A 22,916-nucleotide genomic window follows, 5' to 3' on the forward strand; every position below is an offset into this window, starting at 1 on the left:
TGCAACTTAGACAGAGAGAGAGAAAGAGAGAGAGAGAAAGCATGAGAGAGAGAAAGAGAGAGAGAGAGAGAGAGAGAGAGGGAAGAGAGGGAGAGAGAGAGAGGATTGTGCATGTGGGTGCAAATCGTGACCTCAGTGTTGGAGTAGAAGACAAGCTGATGGGAAACTGGTTTAGTGGCTGTTGCGAAGGGCGTAGCCTCCATGGGAGTGACTGTTCTGACTCAGTTCTCAGCAATGTACGAGTTCAAGGTGGATGACTCACTGTGTAATGATGGGAATAGCCTGGTCTGCCCTCTTCCAACGAACGACACAGCCAACACGACGCGTGCTGTTCCGAATCAAAATTATTCCGAATTTATTTTTTAGGAATTATTTACAAACACTTTTACACACATAAGAAAAATACTTATTTAATGGAAGAACATGTACACATCACAAATGAATAATTTAACAGAGGAGAGATGCACTTACACATATCGGAAATGAAAAGATTTTTTTAACAGAAGAGCAACGTGTCTACACATATCAGAAATGCTTTAACAAGATTATTAACAAGATTATTAACGAGGTGGAACGGTCTCATATCACTGCTCTGCTGATTTCTTTAGACTGCCTCTCTGAAGCGTTTAGAGTCCAGTTTATTCTTTTTTTTAACTTACAGAGCAGTCTGGACTGGCTTCTTTCTACATGGCTGAATCGCTGTGAACGTGTGTAACAGCATGATGCCTTAGATCGAGTGACTTATACTTACTGTCTGTCACACTTACTGTCCTACGCTCTCCTTTGAGACAGAGCGTTTCAGGTTATTGCTCTGAGATTGTGGAACACACTGCCTATAAGATTGTGAGAGTGATTCTGTGGATTCTTTTAGAAAGAAACTGAAGACTCACCTTTTCAAGCATGCGTTTGTGCAGCAGGTGTTGTATAGTGTTGTATTGTCATTGTGTAGTTTTTTGATGCTACTGTGTTATTGTGTTGTATATGGTTTTATTGTGTTTTAGCATTGTAAAGCACTTTGTGGTCTTTTTTATTTACTTTAGCTCTCCCAGCATCACAGAAGTGTCCTCTGTGTCCTCTGTGTCCACTGTGTCCTCTGTGTCCACTGTGAAAGCTCACTAAGTGGAGAGGAACAAGATACTACTGCATCGAACCACACACACAAACTGCACAGAACCACACACACATACCACACACACAAACCACACACATACCGTACTGAACCACACACCACCTGCACCAAACCGCACACACAAACCACACACATACTGCACTGAATCACACACACACATATCACACCAAGCTACACACACATACCACACCAAATTGCACACCTACCACACACACCTACCGCACACACATACCACACACACCTACCGCACACACATACCACACAGAACGACACACACATAGTACACACACATGCCACACACATCACTCACAAATACCGCACCGAACCACACACAGAACCTGAGAAAAACCAGCACACCACTTAAATGGCAGCTGTCAGGGGTAATCTTTACTAATCTTCACCTCACATGTGCAGTAATTTCTTTTTGCGCATAAGTTCTGCAGTTTCATCAGGAGCTTTCAGGAAGAGCAGAGGCAGGTATCAAGGGCCTTGGTGTTGATCCCAGTTTATGTAGTTTAGGTTTGAGGCTCATCTTTGCATGTGTAACTGCAAATAACTTTTTTGCCACAAAATGACTTAAAAAGTCAAAAAGTTTAAAAAGCTCTGACACTATAATTTTTTCCAAAATAATCCAACAGAAACCTTCTCACAAATATTGTTTTTCTACTTGTCTGCGCTTGTCTGCCATTGAGAATAATTAAACTGTAATTTAAGTATTTTAAATCTCAGGTAGAGTTAAGCTAATTCCCTTAGACATATTCCAACTATAAGGGACTGATGGGAATGTCCAACTAGAGCATAGCCTTGACTCCAGTTAAACAGAGCACTACAGTCAACAAAATAGCAATGTGGTTTATCTTCCAACTGAAATTATTTCTTTTTTCTTTTTTATTGTTTTATTTTATTGTAAAGTGCTGTCCTACATGAATACAGAAGTGCTATTTTTAATATCTTTAATAGGATTTTCCCTACTAAAAATATTATACTGTTATTATTAAATATTACACCTTTGTAATATAACATTATTAGTATTAACCATGACACTGTTATTATTGAATAGTGCACTGTTGGTATTATTAAATACAACACTATTATTATTAAACATTACAATGTTATTAAACATTATAATTATTATTAAATTCTAAAAGGTTATATTTGACATTACATTATTAAACATCACACTGTTATTATTAAATATTATACTGTTATCATTAAATATTACACTATTATTATTAAACATTACACTGTTACTATAAAATAGCACACTATCGATATTACATAGTGCACCATTATTATTAAACAATACACTGTTATTATTAAAATGTCACCATTGTTATTCAACATTTCACTGTATTATTAAACATCATGCTGGTATGATTGAACATTAAAATGTTGCTACAAAACATTATAATTATAATAATAACTATGATTATTAAACATTACACAGCTATTATTAAACATTACGCTGTTATTATTAAAATCATGAAGCATGGCTCCCCATCAAACAACAACAAATACACACTTTTCAAATGAAATTATTTTCATTAAGAATATTTAAGACCTGAAATTCAATTATGATTATATAATAATAATAATAATAATGTTAAAATAATGGAATTATTTTAAGTTAAAGAAGTAAAATGTAAACAAAGTTAAATTCATTTAAACCTTATAACTGTATAATATGTATAGGTTATAAACAAAATGTCTATTTGGAGGTAAAATTCAAATATTCCATAGTGACTCCATAATTGTTGATGGTTTAAATACTGTGGTTTTAAAGAATAGCCTACAAAATACCCATTAAATGAATACTGACATGTTCTAAAACAATTGACTAAAACTGTACAAAACTACAGCAAATGTTTTTACACCAGTGTTTACAGATGATTATTTTTTTACCAAGGCTTCTGTATTAATGTGTCATCTGTTCTCATTAGGCCATTAGATTAGACAGTGAATTCAACTGAAAGAGTTGTAGGGTCGTCATTCATAAACTATTCACATAGAAAAGTGTCACCTGCTCTTGAAAATGTTCCTATACATCTGTAGAGTTAGCTTGTCTATCCTAAGGGAAATGCCCCCCGTAGATCCCATAGACCTCATAGATCCCATAGATCTCATAGATCCCATAGATCCCATAGATCCCATAGATCCCATAGTCCCTCACCTGTTCTGGGAGGTGTATTCACCTCCGCGCTGGCACTGAGACCAAAGTAGACACTGGGGCGGTACTGAAGGCAGTACTAAACTGTAGAATGTATTTCTCCTGTAAGTACCTACTACTGGCTACTGAATGTGTTTCAGCTGTAAGTACTGCATTACGATTACAGCTCAGACATTTCTCCTCAGGACTATTTAATACCAAATGGGTTGACACGATCAGTGCTACTGTGTATAATACAGTGAGTATATTTTTTCCAGACCAAAGAAGCACTCTGGCCACTGCCTTGTGATGCCATGACATGATCATCATCATCTCTTGTTGTGGTTCTTGTTCATGTGCAGAGAACCAACAATGAGGACATGTTGGCATGACAAACAGGGTGATGGAGAAGGAGAAATTTTGTTTGCTTAAATTTCCTGATTGACAGCCCCCCCCACCTCCCACCCCCACCAGCTCCAGTCAGGTGGTTGTCCTGTGTTTGACAGCCCCCCCCCCCCCCCCCCCCCCCAGTCAGGCGGTTGTCCTGTGTTTGACAGGCTCCCAGACGGGCGTGTTTGTGCTAGACTGAGTGGCTGCACTTCAAGTGTCTCTTGGCACACACGTACAAATAATACCTGCTCCAGGTGGCTTGGCAGCCTCGTGCTGGGATGGTGCGCGTACACACACACACACCTCACACACACACTTCACACCTATACACACAGAAAGGAGAAGCCTTTGGTGTAGGCCACACCAAATGTGCCCAGGCGTGGGTGGGGGGGCATGCGTGTCAGCGTATTTGACTGGGCATGTTCACATCTGTCTCGGAGGAGAACACACTCCCCCCGCTCAGCACAGCTCACGAGAACGACCATGCCAGCAATGCAGCCGGAGACCTCGAACATGGACTACAGTCGGGAAGCACAGTCGGGTGTGTGTGTGTGTGTGTGTGTGTGTGTGTGTGTGCGTGCGTGTGCGTGTGTGTGTGTTTCTACAGTAGGGAAACACCCCTTCTCCATATGTCCACGATGTTGTTTAACAGCCTATATAACCCAGCAGTGTTACTGTAGTTTTAGTTTATTTTACTGTAGTTTTTGTACATTCTTACTGTAGTTTTAGCGTATTTTTACTGTAATCTTAGTGTATTTTTAGCTGGTTTCAATATTGGGTTTCATTAAGTCAGCCACAAGGACCCAGACGCCGCCCCGCCCCTCTCTGCACAGTGCCAGAGGCCAGAAGTGGTTTCCTGCCTGTGTTGTGACGCAGAGCGGGGTAGTGCAGAAGGGGGTGGGTCGGGGGGGGGGGGTGTGGTTAGTAGTGGAGTGGGGATGGGTGGGGGGGTGGAAGGGAGTTGATGTGGGAGAGGGACTTATGCTTGCACGCACACTCCCACCCATCCCCACACACACACACACAGACAGACAGAACACACACACACACACAGACGGAACACACACACACACACACACACACACACACACACACAGACGGAACACACACACACACACACACACACACACACACACACAGACAGACAGAACACACACACACACACAGACGGAACACACACACACACACACACACACACACACACACACACACAAACGTCACAGAATGGGCTCTTTGTGCTGGTGGTGCCGCCGTGCCGTGTTGCCAGTCTCCTGTGTTGACGCTCTTTTTCCCTCTTCTCCCAGCTCTCTTTTCCAGAGCACGTGGCCAGGGCAGCACAGCCCTTTCAACCAGCCCCCAATCCCCCCACCCCACCCCAGCTCACGTGTGCCACGCCTCTCTGTTGATCCCACATCTCACGTGTGCCACGCCTCTCTGTTGATCCAGTGAGGTGCTCGGAGCTGTGGCCGCTCTCCTGGGCTCCTCCAGCCTGCTGTAACTCTCTTCATCACTGTCCAGACCCACAACTCATGCTGGCAGATAAACTAGACTAGCTTTCTCCCGTTCAACCCTTAGATGCACACTGCCAAAGAAAAGCACCTTCAGCACATAAGGTTTCTCTGTTTTTCTTTCCTCTTCCTCATAGAGCAGTTACCCTCTCCAGCTCTCTGTCTCCCCCATCAGGCCATGGAGGGAATAACCAAGGCTCTAGAAATAAAGGTACACTGGTGTGTCACATTCTATTTTGACTGAATATACAAATCGATGATAATAAGGCAGAAGAACCAGCTAATCAGTTTCATTTCTCAGTGGACAAGAAACACAGAAACACTAAACAACAGCATATAAAAATACAAGAAATAAAAATCTTTTCCAAGGCTGTTTTTTACATTTTCACACAGTTAAGCTTATTTTTTTTAATCCACTAAAATGCTTTTCTTTCTGTTAGTGTTCTTCAAGGGCCTGAGGCCATTTGACCCATCAAATGTGAGAATGGAGGTTAAATGGAGGCTTATCATGCATGAACTCACACACTCTCCCGTTTGGCTGGACAATAATGGGTTCTGATTACACAGCTGGGTGGAGCCGCGCTTGATTCCACTAGTTCTAGTGGAGCTCTGATCTCAGGATAGTGCAGGCAGTTAAGACCTTTAGTAAAGACCTTTGGTTAAGTTCTTTGGTTAAGACATTTGTTAAAGTTCTTTAGTTATATTCTTTGGTTAAAACCTTTATTTAAGACCTTTGGTTAATACCTTTGGTAAAGACCTTTGGTTAATACCTTTGGTTAAGTCCCTTGGTTAAGACCTTTGGTAAAGACATTTGGTTAATACCTTTGGTAGAGACCTTTTGTCACGTAGGGCAACGCCCCCTCTCGTAGCTGTCACTCTGGGTTCCCTCATGTCCGTGTTCCCTGCCTGTTTGTCCCGCCCTGCTCGTTGGTTTTGATGGATTCCTTGTTTGTTACCACGCCCCTGTGTCATTGTCATCACCTGTCCCTAGTTTAGTCCTGTGTATATTAGTCCCTGTGTCTCCCAGGTCTAGTTGTCGGTCTTTTTGTTATGCCTGTGAGTTGTCTGATCTCGTTCTTCGTGAGTACTGCCGTGTTTGCGCCTTGTGTTACCCGTCACCCGTGTATTTTGCCTGTCCTTCCGTAGTCAGTCTGCCTTGTTGTTTTCTTTGTCCGTGTTCATGCCTGTGTACATTTCATGTCAGGATTGCCACCCCGTTATGACCCATGCCCGTGACTACAACTCTGCCTATGGAATTTCCTGTAATAAATCTCGCTCTCCTCAGCGCTTGTGTCCGCCTCCCTGTTCTGCCCCGCGCAGATCGTTACACCTTTGGATAAGAACTTTGTTTAATACCTTTGTTTAAGACCTTTGGTTAAGTCCTTTTGTTAAGACCTTTGGTAAAGACATTTGGTTAATACCTTTGGTAAAGACCTTTGGTAAAGACCTTTGTTTAATACCTTTGGTTAAGAACTTTGGTAAAGACCATTGGTAAAGAACTTTGGTAAAGACCATTGGTAAAGAACTTTGTTTAATATCTTTGGTTAAGACCTTTGGTTAAGACCTTTGGTTAAGACCTTTGGTTAATATCTTTGGTTAATATCTTTGGCTAAGACCTTTGGTTAATACCTTTGGTTAGGGCCTTTGGTTAATGTCTTTGGTTAAAACTGGTCTTGACTCCACTAGTTTGACATGGTTTTTTGCAGCCCTTCACCTCCACATAAACTGGGTGGGTTTTTGCAGCTGCATACCTGTGGACACACCCCCTAAGTGTCAGATATCTCATCTTGTATGACGCACACTTCGTCGCTGAGGGTTGTGGCTGATGGTTATGGCTGTTTGGTCTACGTGGGTAATGGTTAGGGCTACACAGACCCGCCTTTCCAACAGTAGTCCAAGCAGAATATGGACACGTGACCCCATGAGCAATGGTAGGTGACAATGAGCAGGGCATTGTGGGTAATGAATGGGTGTTGGGGTGAGTTGTCCACATTTCTGTCATGTTTCACAGACATCTGTCCACCAGCACACATAGCCAGGCCACAACCACACACGCCACATCTTCACAGATGCTCACAACATACTAAGTGGAAAATATTGATCTGCATAATTGGCCTGCTGGTATGTCCATCAGAGAGGCCTGATAGCAAAAGCAGGTCCTTTACATGGTGCCACTGAGACAGGAAGACAGCGTTTCACTGCTTAGGTCTATTCTCTATAATCAGTAGTAGGACAGTTTTCTCCATTTCGACCGCAGAGTATCGACGGCTTTCATCTTCCATGCCAAAGGTCTTTATGTCTGTGCTGCCTGGTCTTTGTACTGAGAGCTATAAATGTTAGAAGTAAAAAAAACTCCTTTCAATACTGTGAAAAACCAAGCAGACCGGTTTGTTTTAAAACATGATTGTGGTCTAAAGCTGGACCCTTGCTGAATTTTTTTTTTATTTGAAGATTTTAAAATTGCTGAATGACAAATTGATATTTCACTCATAAAACATTATGCTAAATAATACACAATACTACATTTATAAGAAAAGAAAGACTGAAACCCTGTCCTTTCTGTGGATGTAACACTTAATGCGTATGAACCTTAAAGCATATGCTCATCACAGTTGTGCTACATCTGTAACTACGCTATGCAAAGTGTTACGCTATGTTAATATTTTTATGGCACCTTTATGTCATTTTTATAGGTGGTAATAGTGTTAAGGATCAAACAAAATAGTTAGAGACTCATTTAAGACTCTACAGAATCTATGGAAAGTGTAAGAGTTTGTGCTAAATACTGGTTTTCTTTTTATAACTCTGAAGCACATTTAATTATTATAAAGACAACAGTTATTTCACATGAGCCAACTGTAACACACGAACACTGTGGACCCGTCTCTGAGAAACCTGAAGAAACTGTTCCAGCAGGTCACCGCAGCCTGTACAGCCATCAGCATCCTTGCAGCCTCGTTAGCTAAGTGCCCAGACCATGCCCTGTCAGTGGCATATGCAGGGGCTTATGGGTAAGAGATAAGCATGCTGATCCTGGCTATCAAAGTAATGCCTCTCTGGCAGTGTGCAGGAATTGTCAACAATGCCGTGTGTGTGTTGGTGTGTGTTAATGTGTGTGTGTGTGTGTGTGTGTGTGTGTGTGTGAGTGTGTTGGTGTGTGTTAATGCGTGTGTGTGTGTGTTGGTGTGTGTGTATGTGTGCATGTGTGTGTGTGTGTGTGTGTGTGCGTTGGTGTGTTAATGTGTGTGTGTGTGTGTGTGTGTGTGTGTGTGTGTGTTGGTGTGTGTTAATGTGTGTGTGTGTGTGTTCAGTCAGTGTTTTCTCCAGCAGGTTCCTGCATATTCATACTCCTTCACTTCTTTTTCTAGTCTCCTCCTGTGCTCACCTTACAGTGTGTGACGTTTTAATGGCATGAAGTGTCTTGTCCTACAGTGAGCCAAGGGGAATCACACAGAACCACACCGCTCTCCTGCTTATCTTGAGTCAGGGCTGATTGTGCCAGTGCTTGAACTATGAAGCGCCTGCATCTTGGCCATTTGCAGACAAACGTGTCCATCTTTTGGTCCCGCCCTATGGCTCCGCCTCCTGTTCACTTCCTCTCTGTGTTGCTCTCCTCTGTGGCGACAAACTTGATCTCGGCATTGGCCGTGCGGGATGCCACACTGCTGTCCCGCACGGCATGCCTGAAGAGAAAGGGAAAGGTCTTCCTGAAGGACTTTCTAAAGCTGGCCCCCATGAATCCGTACACTATGGGGTTGATGGAGGAGTTGGCGTAAGACATGCAGTTAGCCCAAGTCTTGATCTTGTATGTGGCATAGTTGACCTTGAAGCCTGGGTAGAAGGACTGGAACAGGATGAAGATCTGAATGGGGCCCCAGCAGATGGTGAAGAGCACAACAATGACCACCACCATCCTGGAGATCTTGGTCCTGATGGAGATGGTCCTCTCAGAGAGCAGGTGCACCTGCGGACAGAACACACCCAGGTCAGATGAATCTGTCTACAAGAAAAGAGCTCTGATCTCAGGATGGTACAGGCAGTTAAGACCTTTGGTAAAGACCTTTGGTTAAGTTCTTTGGTTAAGACATTTGTTAAAGTTCTTTAGTTATATTCTTTGGTTAAAACCTTTATTTAAGACCTTTGGTTAATACCTTTGGTAAAGACCTTTGGTTAAGTCATTTGGTTAAGACCTTTGGTTAAGTCATTTGGTTAAGACCTTTGGTAAAGACCTTTGGTAAAGACATTTGGTTAATACCTTTGGTAAAGACATTTGGTTAATACCTTTGGTTAAGTCCTTTGGTTAAGACCTTTGGTAAAGACATTTGGTTAATACCTTTGGTAGAGACCTTTGGATAAGAACTTTGTTTAAGACCTTTGGTTAAGTCCTTTTGTTAAGACCTTTGGTAAAGACATTTGGTTAATACCTTTGGTAAAGACCTTTGGTTAAGACCTTTGTTTAATACCTTTGGTTAAGAATTTTGGTAAAGACCATTGGTAAAGAAGTTTGGTTAAGAACTTTGGTTAAGATCTTTGGTTAATATCTTTGGTTAATATCTTTGGCTAAGACCTTTGGTTAATACCTTTGGTTAAGACCTTTGGTTAATACCTTTGGTTAGGGCCTTTGGTTAATGTCTTTGGTTAAAACTGGTCTTGACTCCACTAGTTTGACATGGTTTTTTGAAGAACAGGAAGAAAGCACCATGACCCTGATGGATCTGATTGTGTTTTCAGGTAGTACGTGCACAGACTCCGCCAGCACAGGAGGAGCAGCAGAAACCTCGCGTGAAGGAGCCTCCAGTTCACTCGCCTGCTGGTTATTGTCCACGGGCTCCACACTCGGCTGGCCCACCTTCTTCAGCATGAAAGAGTAGCAGAAGGAGATGGTGAGGACGGGCAGCAGGTAGACGGCGATGAACTGGTAGAGGATGAAGGCACGCTCGTGTGCCCTGGAAGGGAAGCGCTCCATGCAATACTGACGCGGACCGTACCAGTACCCGTCCTCCAGTCTCTGGTACAGGAAGATGGGCAGGGACAGAATGAAGGATCCTGCAACGGAGAGAGAAGAGCGTTGAGAATGGATCAGAACGGCAGGATTTGACACATCATGACATGACAAACCCTGCAGGTGCAGGACACGTCTTTTATTTGACAAACTGCTTAGAATTACATAAGTAGATGTCATTTTAACTGCAGTCAATGTCAATTTTTTTTTTTTACTTTCTTTCGAAACATTTACATTTCTGTATCCTGTAAAATATCATGCCACCATTAAAGGAGGATTGGTGTGATTTATTACGTAAAAAAAACGAATGAATCATCCCAGATGAGCGTGCTGAGGCGTGACTCACCGATCCAGATGCAGACACTCACAATCATGGCGACACGGGGGGTGCGATGTCGTAGTGATTTCAGGGGGTACACTGTCACGTAGCAACGGTCAGCACTCATGGCAGTCAGCGTGATGCAGGTGGCCTGAACCGTCACCTGTCAACAGTCAGACGGCCATGTTGCCTTTGATCAGGAATGACTTTGAAGGCCATTACAGAACACTCAGGAATGACTCAGGAGAGACAGACGTCCAGTGAAGGAGGAAGCCTGCCATGAACCCTTCAGGCATCGAGGGACCGTCCACACAGTACCGCCACGGAGGAAGAACATAGCTGGCTGCTTTATTATTATTACTGAATGGAGGAACCGTGATTAGCTGCTCCTAATTATAACAGCAGCTACTGGCTTAAAGGCTTTGGGTTTGACATTATAAAAGCTGTGACTGAAAGTCCAGTCCGAGAGTCAGAGTTCAGGGCTTGAAAGACATTCTCCAAGACATTCTTGGTTCTGTGATATACACTCACCGGCCACTTTATTAGGTGCACCTGTCCAACTGCTCAATAACACAAATGGCGAATCAGACAATCACATGGCAGCAACTCATTTAGGCATGTAAACATGGCCAAGACAATCTGCTGCCTACATGAGTATTGTTGCTGACCATGTTCATTCCTTTATAACCACAGTGAACCCATCGTTTGATGGCTACTTCCAGCAGGATAACGATGATGTTTGGTTATGTGTGCTTAATGTTTAGAGAAGCCTTATTCTGAAGACTCTGAGGATGTTTGAGTATATGTGAACACTCCTCACTGCATGTGGGGCCTCCAAGCCCTGTGTAGTATTAGTTCGAGTCTGCAGTCTTATGTGTGTGTGTGTGTGTGTGTGTGCGCAAGCGGCTCTGTTTGTGTGTGTGTGTACAAGTGGCTATCTTTCTGTGTGTGTGTGCTTGTGCAAGTGTCTGTGTGTGTGTGTTTGTATATATATATATGTGTGTGTGTGTGAGTGTGTGTGAGAGAGAGAGAGAGAGAGAGAGAGAGAGAGAGTGTGTGTGTCTATGTATTTGTGTGTGTGTGTGTGTGTGTGTGTGTTTGTATATGTGTGTGTGTGTGTGTGTGTGTGTGTGTGTGTGTGTGTGTGTGTGTGTGTGTGTGTGTGTGCACAGCATGCTGTAGAATGAATGTCACCCTCGGGGGTTTTCTGCTCCATCCTCTTGATCCAGAAGAGAGAGCTTCAGTGCCTCACCATCGCTCAAAATGTCCAATAACAAACAATCTGGGAGTAATATATCTTCTATATTAAATGGTATAGTTCTATATTAAATATTTTTTTTGTCTTCAGGTTTCTTTATAGGCTGGTGTTAAATCTCATTCTGTTTGGTCTTTTGCCATCTTCCTCTAAAACTGCAAACACTGACTAAACACTGAGTCATGGTGTCGACAACCATAGACATGTGAATCACAACTCCCTCAAATCACAACTCCCTCAGATCACAACTACCTCAAATCACAACTACCTCAAATCACAACTACCTCAAATCACAACTCCCTTAAATCACAACTCCCTCAGATCACAACTACCTCAAATCACAACTACCTCAAATCACAACTCCCTTAAATCACAACTACCTCAAATTATACAAACCGTATGATTACAGCCCCACCCTCTACAAGACCCGAGCATAAAGGCACCCTCTCAGACAGTCTCAGTCCGCCCTCTCAGACAGTCTCAGCCCGCCCTCTCAGACAGTCTCACCCCGCCCTCTCAGACAGTCTCACCCCACCCTCTCAGACAGTCTCACCCCGCCCTCTCAGACAGTCTCACCCCGCCCTCTCAGACAGTCTGTGCCTCTCCCTCATCCTCTTAAGCCAGTCTCAGGTCAACATTTGAACCGCTGAGTCTTTGCGAGGGTGCTGGAGAAGGGGTCGGAGGTCGTTCAGAATGACCGTGGATGCACTTGTTATCGGCATGGTCATTAAACTGCTCATTGTGCTAATTCTGCTCTGAAAGCAGTCATTATCTTGCAATTTGCCATCGGGGGAGAAATCCATTTGTGGTCCCAGAGTAGTGGAGTCAGGAGCTGGTTTAAAGCACAGAAACTCCTTCGTCAGGTTACCCTAATCACAGTACATCGTGTGTGTCCCCCCCCTCCCCCCACACACACACACATACACACATACACACACATACCTGCTGTAGAAATGCAACAAATTTGCACATGAAGTTGCCAAAGACCCAGCCGGGCAGCGGGTACAGGGAGGCTGTGAAGGGCACACAGCATACCAGGAAGATGATGTCTGTGGCAGCCAGGTTTGCTGTACAAAACAGGGACATTTAACACACAGGCTCAGCACACACACACACATCAGCAGCCCAGGGACACACTCCTCTGGGATCTCATGTCCACTCCGGCACGGACAGTGAGACACCGGACAGCGAGAGTGTTTTTGTGTGGCCCAGGACACTGAAGTTCACAAGAAACAGTAATGTATAGTCTACTATAGTTAAAGTGTTGTCTGTACCTTCAGGGTTTAGCCATACTGTGGATGTGTATGGTTGTAACAGTTTTGAATGTGTTACTGTAATTAGCCCCTAATGGACAAATTTGATGCATTTACTGTTTAAAAAAGGTTTGTGTGTCTGTGCACCTGTGGTTGGTTTTGTGTGTGTGTGTGAGTGTGTGTGTGTGTGTGAGTGTGTGTGTGAGTAAGGGAGCGAGAGAGAGAAATTGATTGAGTGTGTGTTTGAGTGTGTGTGTGTGTGTGTGTGTGTGTGTGTGTGTGTGTGTGTGTATAAGGAAGCGAGAGAGAGAGAAAGAGAGAGAGAAATTCACTGTGCGTGTGTGTGTGTGTGTGTGTGTGTGTGTGTGTGAGTGAGCGAGAATGAGAGATGAAATACATGCCACATGCCTAAAATATGAGTTCGGTCTTTACACTGGATGTCTGTATGTCATACACAAAATCATTTATTAGATCTCTATTAGAATGATGGACACATTCACAATTCCAGTAGCAATCCATTACTGTAATCCAGTGAATAAATAATAACTGTAATGCTTTGATGATGAATATATATAAGCAGCTAGTAAAATAAAGTAGAACTCTGTTTATTTATTAACTGGTTTATACCATGCAGAGAGAACTACATGGTTTTGATAAACATACGTGTCTGAAACACTGCACACATAACAACGTATAAGAGAAAGATCTTGTGAATGAGGATACATATTTACATCCTATTTGCATTTGTTTTACCCATCAATCTTCTAAAGAATCTTAAAGTCTTTAGAAATGACCAGAAAATTGTTGCCTTGCAGTAATTTGCAGTAATTAAATAGTTAGCATCAAGTTTATCATTCCGTGGTAAAGTCATGCAATTATACAAGATACACAGATACAAAATATCAGATACAAAAAATGTGGACACAGACGGTTTTGCAAATTCACCGATGTAGAAGTTGGTTGCCGTCCTCATCTGTCTGTGCTTGGAGATGACATAGATGACCAGAGAGTTCCCAACGAGTCCTACCAGCATGATGAGAGAGAAGAACAGAGGAACCAGCCAGGCGTCCGTGAGGAAGGGGTGCTCCTCATCCTCCATCTCCTCAGAGGAGTTGTTCAGCAGAAGCTCAGAAGTGTTCCCCACGTCACTGGGAAACATTTTGGTTTCAGTTCTGCGTTCTGAGCGTATGTAAAAGGTGCTTCACAGAGTTCTTCCCTTAAGGATTCCTGCATCCAGTTTGGGAACAGGAGTTCTGAGTTTGTTTTGCAGGTGGATGATGCCTTGGGAGGAACTCTTCTCTAATAAATGTGAGCCGGCTGCTCTCGTCTCCTGTGCTTAAAGAACCTTCACAGTTATGTCCACTCCAAGACACGCTCCCATCGTCTTTATACCCAGCCCATGCACACGTGGGCATCAGTATGACTGGAGAGTACCGAAATGATGCAGGGTCTCCTAGCAACAGTTTTGGGCTTTGTCTTTCATATCCAGAGAGATTCACAGAAAGAGAGAGAGAGGGAGGGAGGGAGGGAGGGAGGGGAGAGATTGCGAGATGTAGAGATTGAGAGAAAGAGCTAGAGGGAGAGAGACTGAGGGAGACAGAGTGAATGAGTGAGAGAGACAGAGAGGAACAGAGAGATCGAGAGAAAGAAAGAGATTACATTACATATACATGTGATACACATACATGTATTATACATTTGAAAAACCATGCAGAATGTTTGTGTGTAATGACAAAAATAGTTTTATAGGATTGCTTGTTATCACTACAAATGATTACATCTAATTACATCTTCACAGCCATGCAGAGTTACCCCATTAGCAATTCACTTGCAATATATTCAGTCTTTCTGAAGAGATGTGTGTTCTCAGTGTAGTACTACCCACCCCAGCCAAACCCAACCCCAGCCTTAAGTTGATCTGCACTTAAGATGTTTGTACCCAAGGTCTTTGAGAACGAGCTTGTAATAATGTCTGAGAGTCCCCTGGATGAGACAGCGATGTCTCTCAGGCGCTGCAAGGGAGGGGTGACCACACGCTCCATTTAGCCCCCATCAAAACGTCTCCTAGAGAATCGTTCAGTAATTATCAATACCTTCTGCCATGCAAGTTAATAATCTAATGAAAACAAATTAATTCTGACCTAATGACTGTGAGTGACTATTCAATGTCCTCCACTAGAAGTTTCATTTTTGCTGTAAAATCAATATTGGGTTTAAGATATTAAACTTCCCAATATGAAGCAAGTTTTAGTATAGGGTTTGGTGACATGTTTATTTTAGTTTTTACTTTTTAGCATTACTATATGCCAATTGAGCATTCCTGACAAGCTGGCTCTACAGTGTCCATTTCTCTGAAGATGACTACTGTGACGGGCAGGGTGAGCGAAAATAAATGGAAGCGATCACGCCGAGTCTCAGGGAAAAAAGATGGTTTAATATGTAAAGTGCGCAAACCAAAACCCGTCAACTGATCCGAATTAAGGATATAATAGCCAGCAGTCAACTGGTACAAAGACAAGACATATATAGACGAACAAACGACCCTCAGGTGAGACAGATCGCGGGCTCCGCCCACCTGAGGGAACGAACACAACACCACATCCACAGGACAAGCTGCCGCTGTAGACGGGGGCGACCAGTAGGGGGCCCGCCGTACCGTGACAACTACAGACAACCCCCCCCAGCTACGTTTGCTGAATTCATTGAATTCACTGTTGTATATAATTTATGAAATCATATTTCTTTACAAAAATATTTTTTCTGAACTGAGGATTTCAGAATTCAGGACCCTCAGGTCAGGACCCTCAGTGTAATTAATAATTTGTTCGTTAATTATTAGTGGTGGGCCGTTAACGGCGTTATCTGCGTTAATGGCCCACCACTATTAATTATACAACTAATCAACAATCTCAGTTTTGCACTTCTTATTGAATCATTTTTATAATTGATTTAGTTGTACAGTTTCCAAGACAACCATGTTCATGAATTTGAGAACATGGTTGAAAATGCACTTTAAAGGGAGCAGGTGAGCTGCGCTAGCGCTCTGAGCAGGTGAGCTGAGCTAGCGCTCTGAGCTGAATGCGCACCTCCACCCGGATGCCTGCTTCTGCGCATGTTTCTTCCACATTACCATCACACTGCTGATTTATTCTTTCTGACTGATAAGATCTCACAGGAACAATGGCATATGTACAAGCACCAGCAAAAAAAGTCAAGAGATTTTATTATTCGATCCTGTCAAACTGCCTGGAGCAAAATGGCTTTTGAATCAAACCAACAACTGTTCAGTCTTAATTGGGACTAAACCACTCGAGTATATTCATATGGTTGATTGAGCACAGTGCTTTCAGAAGTTTGCTGGCTATTGTGGTGAGTTCTGAAGGGCAGTGGATGGTGTGAAGCCCACATTCGTATTCACCTGTCAGCGCTGGGTGTGACGGGTGTGCCTGGCCCTCCTCCTGACACGTTTTAGCAGTGAAAGACTACTTTCACAGGCAGGAAGGACAGGTCAGAACAGGTCAGGACTGACCTCCTAGAGTTCATCAGAAACAGAACTGGGATTGCTCCAAAGGACTGTTCTATTCTTCAGCACATTACTGCTGTAAATATGTATGAACATATGGAAACATGTTGGTTTGTTGTATTCTGTTGCATTAAATACAAGCATGCACAACTGGACATACACATTATGTTGTTGTGCACTACGCAGTTGTTAGTGTTACCCACGACACAGTTGTTACCCATGATAAGGTTGTTATCCATGATACGGTTGGTACAGTCAATAACACTGCTGCCCCTCACACTAACATGCCTCTCTCTCTCTCTAAAATGATTGCATCAGATAAGAACAGATAAGAACACCTGGTAAATGCCGGGTAACCCAGTGGTTTATGCAGATGTTTCTCTGCATTATAATACATTTGAGTAATGTGTTAAAAATTGCCATTTTGTTTGCCCTCTTCCATTGTGGTAATGAGAACAGGACTGTGACCTTTGCACTCTACTGTCTCACCAGGACAGCCGTAGATAATCTCCTACACTGACCTCTGCGTGCCTCTCTTATATAACAGACTGACCTCTGCGTGCCTCGCTTATATAACAGCTACAATTTCAAATGACATTACATTTCCAGCATGGGTGGGCTGTACAGTCTCCAGGTGATCACAGGCACATTAGGACTGTGTTTCACATAAAGCTTCAATTAGATACTGAATAAAAATGGTATTCTTTATTCTTTATAAACAATACACTGTATTTTGTTTATAAGTAACACACTGTTTGCTTGTGAAAGTACTGAGACAGGCTTCCCTAAGCTTCTGTGCTTTGTGTTTTTCCTCACATATGCTTGACATTTTATACGCTCAAGGGAATCTTATAAATAAATAAAACACAATATTTACGAGTGTAGTGGTTTATCCTCCTGCGTTTTCCCATGAATTAATTTGCATGAACGGAAGCAGGACCTAACGGTAACGCCAGGGCCTAATTAACATTTTAATACTCTAGCAGGTAATACTACTGGGGGAAAGACAGCTGATTTCAGAAGTGTCCCAGTGTCCCAGTATGGAGTTCTGCTCGATTAATGACCACTCAGTGCTGCTTTCTCAGCGTAACGGTACTCTCTGTAACTGCCATTTTGTCACCATCAGATTCTTTACCAAATGCTGTGACAACGATCTGCATGCCGACAACATTATGCATTAAGTCAAACAGCTCCGCTTTTATGACCCTTGAAATTTGAGATGATCGTGGAAATCCTCAAAGAATTTCAGGTCTGTGTCTATGATGGATTTCACTTGAACTTTACACAAGCTATGTAAATTTCAAGTAAGGGGAGTATATGTGAGTTTTAAGCAGGAAGCCAGGTGAAGGCACAAAAATTTGTTTTGAAGATTGAATGAGCTTGTTGTGTTAAGTGGATCTCAAGGAGACTCTTCTCTCCACCGCAGGATATGTACTGAGGAGGGACAGCTCAGGCAGGCCGAGCTGCACAATTGGTGTCTTTGGTGTGATCCTGTTGCTCATGTCTTTGGTGTCATCCTGTTGCTCATGTCATTGGTGTCATCCTGTTGCTTCTGTCATCAGTGTCATCCTGTTGCTTGTGTCATTGGTGTCATCCTGTTGCTCATGTCATTAGTGTCATCCTGTTGCTTGTGTCATTGGTGTCATCCTGTTGCTCATGTCATTAGTGTCATCCTGTTGCTTGTGTCATTGGTGTCATCCTGTTGCTCATGTCATTAGTGTCATCCTGTTGCTTGTGTCATTGGTGTTATCCTGTTGCTCATGTCATTGGTGTCATCCTGTTGCTTCTGTCATCAGTGTCATCCTGTTGCTTCTGTCATCAGTGTCATCCTGTTACTTGTGTCATTGGTGTCATTCTGTTGCTCATGTCATTAGTGTCATCCTGTTGCTTGTGTCATTGGTGTTATCCTGTTGCTCATGCCATTAGTGTCATCCTGTTGCTTGTGTCATTGGTGTCATCCTGTTGCTCATGTCATCAGTGTCATCCTGTTGCTCATGTCATTGGTGTCATCATGTTGTTTGTGTCACTGGTGTCATCCTGTTACTTGTGTCATTGGTGTGATCCTGTTGCTCGTGTCATTGGTGTGATCCTGTTGCTTGTGTCATTGGTGTCATCCTGTTGCTCATGTCATTGGTGTGATCCTGTTGCTCGTGTCATTGGTGTGATCCTGTTACTTGTGTCATTGGTGTGATCCTGTTGCTCGTGTCATTGGTGTGATCCTGTTGCTTGTGTCATTGGTGTGATCCTGTTGCTTGTGTTATTGGTGTGATCCTGTTGCTTGTGTCATTGTTGTCATCCTGTTGCTTGTCCTAACACTGCTCACTGAGCCAGTGTTCTCCACCTGTGTTATTGTGCTTATAAAACATCAGCGATACAGACGACTACAACAGGCACACAATCACTTGATCCTCTTAGCTCTTTAGCATTGGGTCCATGGAGCAATGCTCCAGAAACATCAGGCAGCATGTCATGTTTTGGTTGAGCTTGCCTTGGTCATTATGCCATCTTGCCTTGGTAATTATGCTTGGTCACCAAATGGGTGCCCGTCCGGGATCGATTGGCATTGGTTTGTGTTGTTTTTGTTATTTGCGGTGTGGTGGTGCTGCTTGCTGTTCAACCTTCTTCGTTTGGAACCTTGCAGCTCTGCCATGAGACCATGGTCTTCTCGTCTCGTCTCCATGGTCTTCTCGTCTCGTCTCCATGGTCTTCTCGTCTCGTCTTCATGGTCTTCTCGTCTTTCTTCTTATTGGGGACACAGGAAAGTGTATTCTATTCATCAAAATAATTATTGCTTTCTGTACAGTTGATTTAATGAATTGAGGATGAGCGTTCAGTTTATTTCTAATGTGAGAATCCTGTGCAGCCTTGATAGATAAATATCCATTGTGTGATTATAAGGTAAAGCTTCAAGTAGCCAATAAACAGTGGATGAAGTGGGTACGTATTATCAGCAGAGCCAAAAGAAGACAGAGCTTTCCCATTAGGGCAGGAAAACTCCACCTTCGGGCAGTTAATGACGTGCAGGACATAATAACAGTTTTGCATGCCATTTATGCAAACACATGTGGACTTGCAAACATCTGCACAATAGCTGATGGATGTAGTTCAGAAAAACAAACCCATTGCTTCTCATTATATAATTTCCTTTTGATTTGATCAGTCAAATAGAAATAGATCATTAACTATGCACAAGATAACTCTTGTAATCATGAAACCATTGGATACACCCAAAAGAAAACTCTTCAGCTGTTAGAGGCCTGCACAGTAATTTGTAATAAGATTTTGTTGACATCACCTTAGAACATCACCATAGAACACCACTGTAGAACATCACATCACCTTACACCATCACCTTAGAACATCACCATAGAACACCACTGTAGAACATCACATCACCTTACACCATCACCTTAGAACATCACCATAGAACATCACCTTATAAACAAGGGTTTATGATCTTTTTGAAAATCAATCCACAGTAAAAGGAAATAGCAACAGTAGAGCAAACACAGAGAACATTATGAGGCTTCATGAACATGAGCACTAGTCCCAGTAAGCACTAATCTCAGTAAGCACTATTCCCAGTAAGCACTAGTCCCAGTAAGCACTACTGCCAGTAAGCACTAGTCTCAGTAAGCATTAGTTCCAGTAAGCGCTAGTCCCAGTAAGGCGGTAAAAGCTAATTGCTTTGCCGTCCCAGTACGTGCTGGAGCCTGCCGGTCCCAGCTGATACAGGTCTGAACCAGGGTTGCCAACTCTCACGCATTGAGCGTGAGACACACGCATTTGACTGTCTCCACACGCTCTCATGCCACACTTCCGATTTCTCACGCCGAAAAAAAAAACTAGTTTATTTACCTCTGATCCACATCTAAGATTCAATGAGCTACTAGTTCGCTCTGGCGCCATCCACCGGCGATCGATCGATCGCGATATAATACTTAATTTGCCACACACCCCCCTGGCGACAATTTACACTCGACACTCCCCCCCCCCCCCCCCCCCCCCCCCCCCCAGGTTCAAATCTCACTCCAAGTGATCTTGAAAAGTTGGCAACCCTGCTGAACATTTCCCTTCACTAGATCTCTGTCAGCATGTCTGAGGTTAAACGCATGTGTAGGCGATTGGAGATTGGGGATTGGGCATTGGAGACTGGGGATTAGAGATTGGGGATTGGGAACTGTGGATTAGGGATAGGGGATTAGAAATTGGGGATTGGGGATTAGAGATTGGAGATTGGGGATAGGGGATTGGAGACTAGACGTCTTGGGGATTAGACATTGGGGATTGGGCATAGGGGATTGGCTCTGACTGTATCAGGGTTACTCCTGCTCCTCTTCCCCTCCCTGCCTACCTGCAGGCCAGCCACGCAGATTAATTTCTTCCATTCCAGTATTATCTTATTGTTTGTTGAGTAAGCTCTGTGAACCCTCTCTAGAGGTACAGAATTAGAAGCAAAGCTCTCGCCGAACCGAGCACGGAGCGCACTAGGGCCGCAGTAGATATGCCACGTGTTGGGTTAACTTGACCACAGGTTATTTGGATTTCATGGGTGTATTTCAGCAGCCAACTCTGAGAACTGAAACTAGAATATAAAATGTGTGTGTGTGTTGTATTGTCACTAAGCAACCATGAGCCCCACATCTGTAGAGTAAAAACTAAAATGGCAAATTGATAGATTTTCCCTCATCATGTTGCCTCCCACAGAGGAACCATGTGTCAAGATAAATGCTGTGAAAATGAATTTTGAACGTGCTGTTAACCTATTTAATACAAATATGTTCTGTGAATCTGTGACCCACCAAAAATATATCATGGAATCATGTTTTTCATATGGGTGGTGAGACTTGGAAATTATATGTCGATAAAGAAATGGTTTTGTCAAAGATTTGTGCCATGCTTACCAGACCCAGAGTATTTGTCCTTGTTGTTCACACTGTTATGAAGACTCAAGTGCCTGTCAAATAGTGGATGTCCATGCCGGGACTATGAATGCATAGTGTTATTGGTCATTGAATAAATAATAGCATTTGATTGGTTAAGAATTTGCGGTGCATTATTAAACAATTTTTTAAAGGATTTTTGCCTTTACATTTCTCTCCACTCTAGTGCTCTGAATCTGCCTCTGTGTTGTTTCTGTTTGTGGGAAATAAACAGACTCCTCTAAATAAAGGTGAAGTGGTTCGGATGGTTCTCGGTTAGTCCTCCGTAATCCTAATCCTCCACAATTATGTTGAGATTATCCATGATTCTCAAGTAACAATATTGCTTGCGTATGCAATGTCACTAAAATGGTTTTTTCAATACAAATCAGTCTAGTAGTGATGCCGGCGGTATTTTTTATTCCTAATGAGTAACACCTCTCAGGTGTGATGAGGTAATGAGTCACACAGCCCCACAGGTGTGATGAGGCAGTGTTTGTTGCTGCAGGTGAATCCAAACACACTCACTCCATGCAGTTCCACCTGGGAAACCACATATCCATGCAGCACTCGTGACATGAAGCTACAGCTACACACACTACAGTCACACTGGGGGCAACTGTTGTTCTGTGCAGTTTGAAGTATTTAGAGTGAATGAATAATAAAATACACTGGGAGCAGCTGAGCTCTCTGTAGGCAGCATGCTGACGCCACCTTCTCAGGGCTGCCATTTACAGCCTCAATGCCCATGTGTGAATCATGCCTCGACTCACACTCATTCATAGCACGTTCCTGTCTGAATACACGTGTCTTTGCTATCAGGAGGCTCCATGACTGTGCATGTGTGTGTGTGTGTGTGTGTGTGTGTGTGTGTGTGTGTGTGTGTGTGTGTGTGTGTGTGTGTGTGTGTGTGTGTGTGATCAGTGCTAAATCACTTTAATATCAGCATTTGAGCTTCTCCTTTTTTCTTCTTCCCCTTAGCTAATGTTTAATCATTAATATTCTATTATTAATGTTTAATTATTAATATTTAACTTATCTTGTGCTATCTTGTACAATTTTGTAACACATTTTACCTTACACACACAGTAGCAAGTAACATGCACTTGATATTGAATGTTCATCTCTAAAATCAAGAATTCTCTCTAAGCCTGAATATGTGAGAACAGGTGGTGGTGATGGGGGTCCAGTGGTGGTGACGGAGGTCCAGTGGTGGTGACGGAGGTCCAGTGGTGGTGACGGAGGTCCAGTGGGGGTGAGGGAGGTTCAGTGGTGGTGAGGGAGGTCCAGTGGTGGTGAGGGAGGTCTAGTGGTGGTGACGGAGGTCCAGTGGTGGTGAGGGAGGTCCAGTGGTGGTGATGGGGGTCTAGTGGTGGTAATGGAGGTCTAGTGGTGGTGACGGAGGTCCAGTGGTGGTGATGGGGGTCCAGTGGTGGTGACGGAGGTCCAGTGGTGGTGACGGAGGTCCA

The 22,916-nt window shown here is 43.2% G+C and overlaps 1 protein-coding gene across 1 annotated transcript; it reads right to left on the reverse strand.

The window, feature by feature from the left end:
• Positions 1 to 7,603: 7,603 nt before the first annotated feature.
• On the reverse strand, positions 7,604 to 14,477 carry kiss1ra (KISS1 receptor a). Its single transcript, XM_076972564.1, has 5 exons — positions 13,948 to 14,477; positions 12,692 to 12,816; positions 10,522 to 10,657; positions 9,981 to 10,219; positions 7,604 to 9,137 (listed from the first exon to the last, which is right to left on the reverse strand). Exons 1-5 carry the CDS (start codon positions 14,159 to 14,161, stop codon positions 8,763 to 8,765), a joined length of 1,089 nt encoding a protein of 362 aa, XP_076828679.1. The 5' UTR covers positions 14,162 to 14,477; the 3' UTR covers positions 7,604 to 8,762.
• Between the last annotated feature and the right edge of the window lie 8,439 nt (positions 14,478 to 22,916).

This window comes from Brachyhypopomus gauderio, chromosome 14, assembly GCF_052324685.1.
Source record: "Brachyhypopomus gauderio isolate BG-103 chromosome 14, BGAUD_0.2, whole genome shotgun sequence".
In the NCBI taxonomy this organism is placed as follows: domain Eukaryota; kingdom Metazoa; phylum Chordata; class Actinopteri; order Gymnotiformes; family Hypopomidae; genus Brachyhypopomus; species Brachyhypopomus gauderio.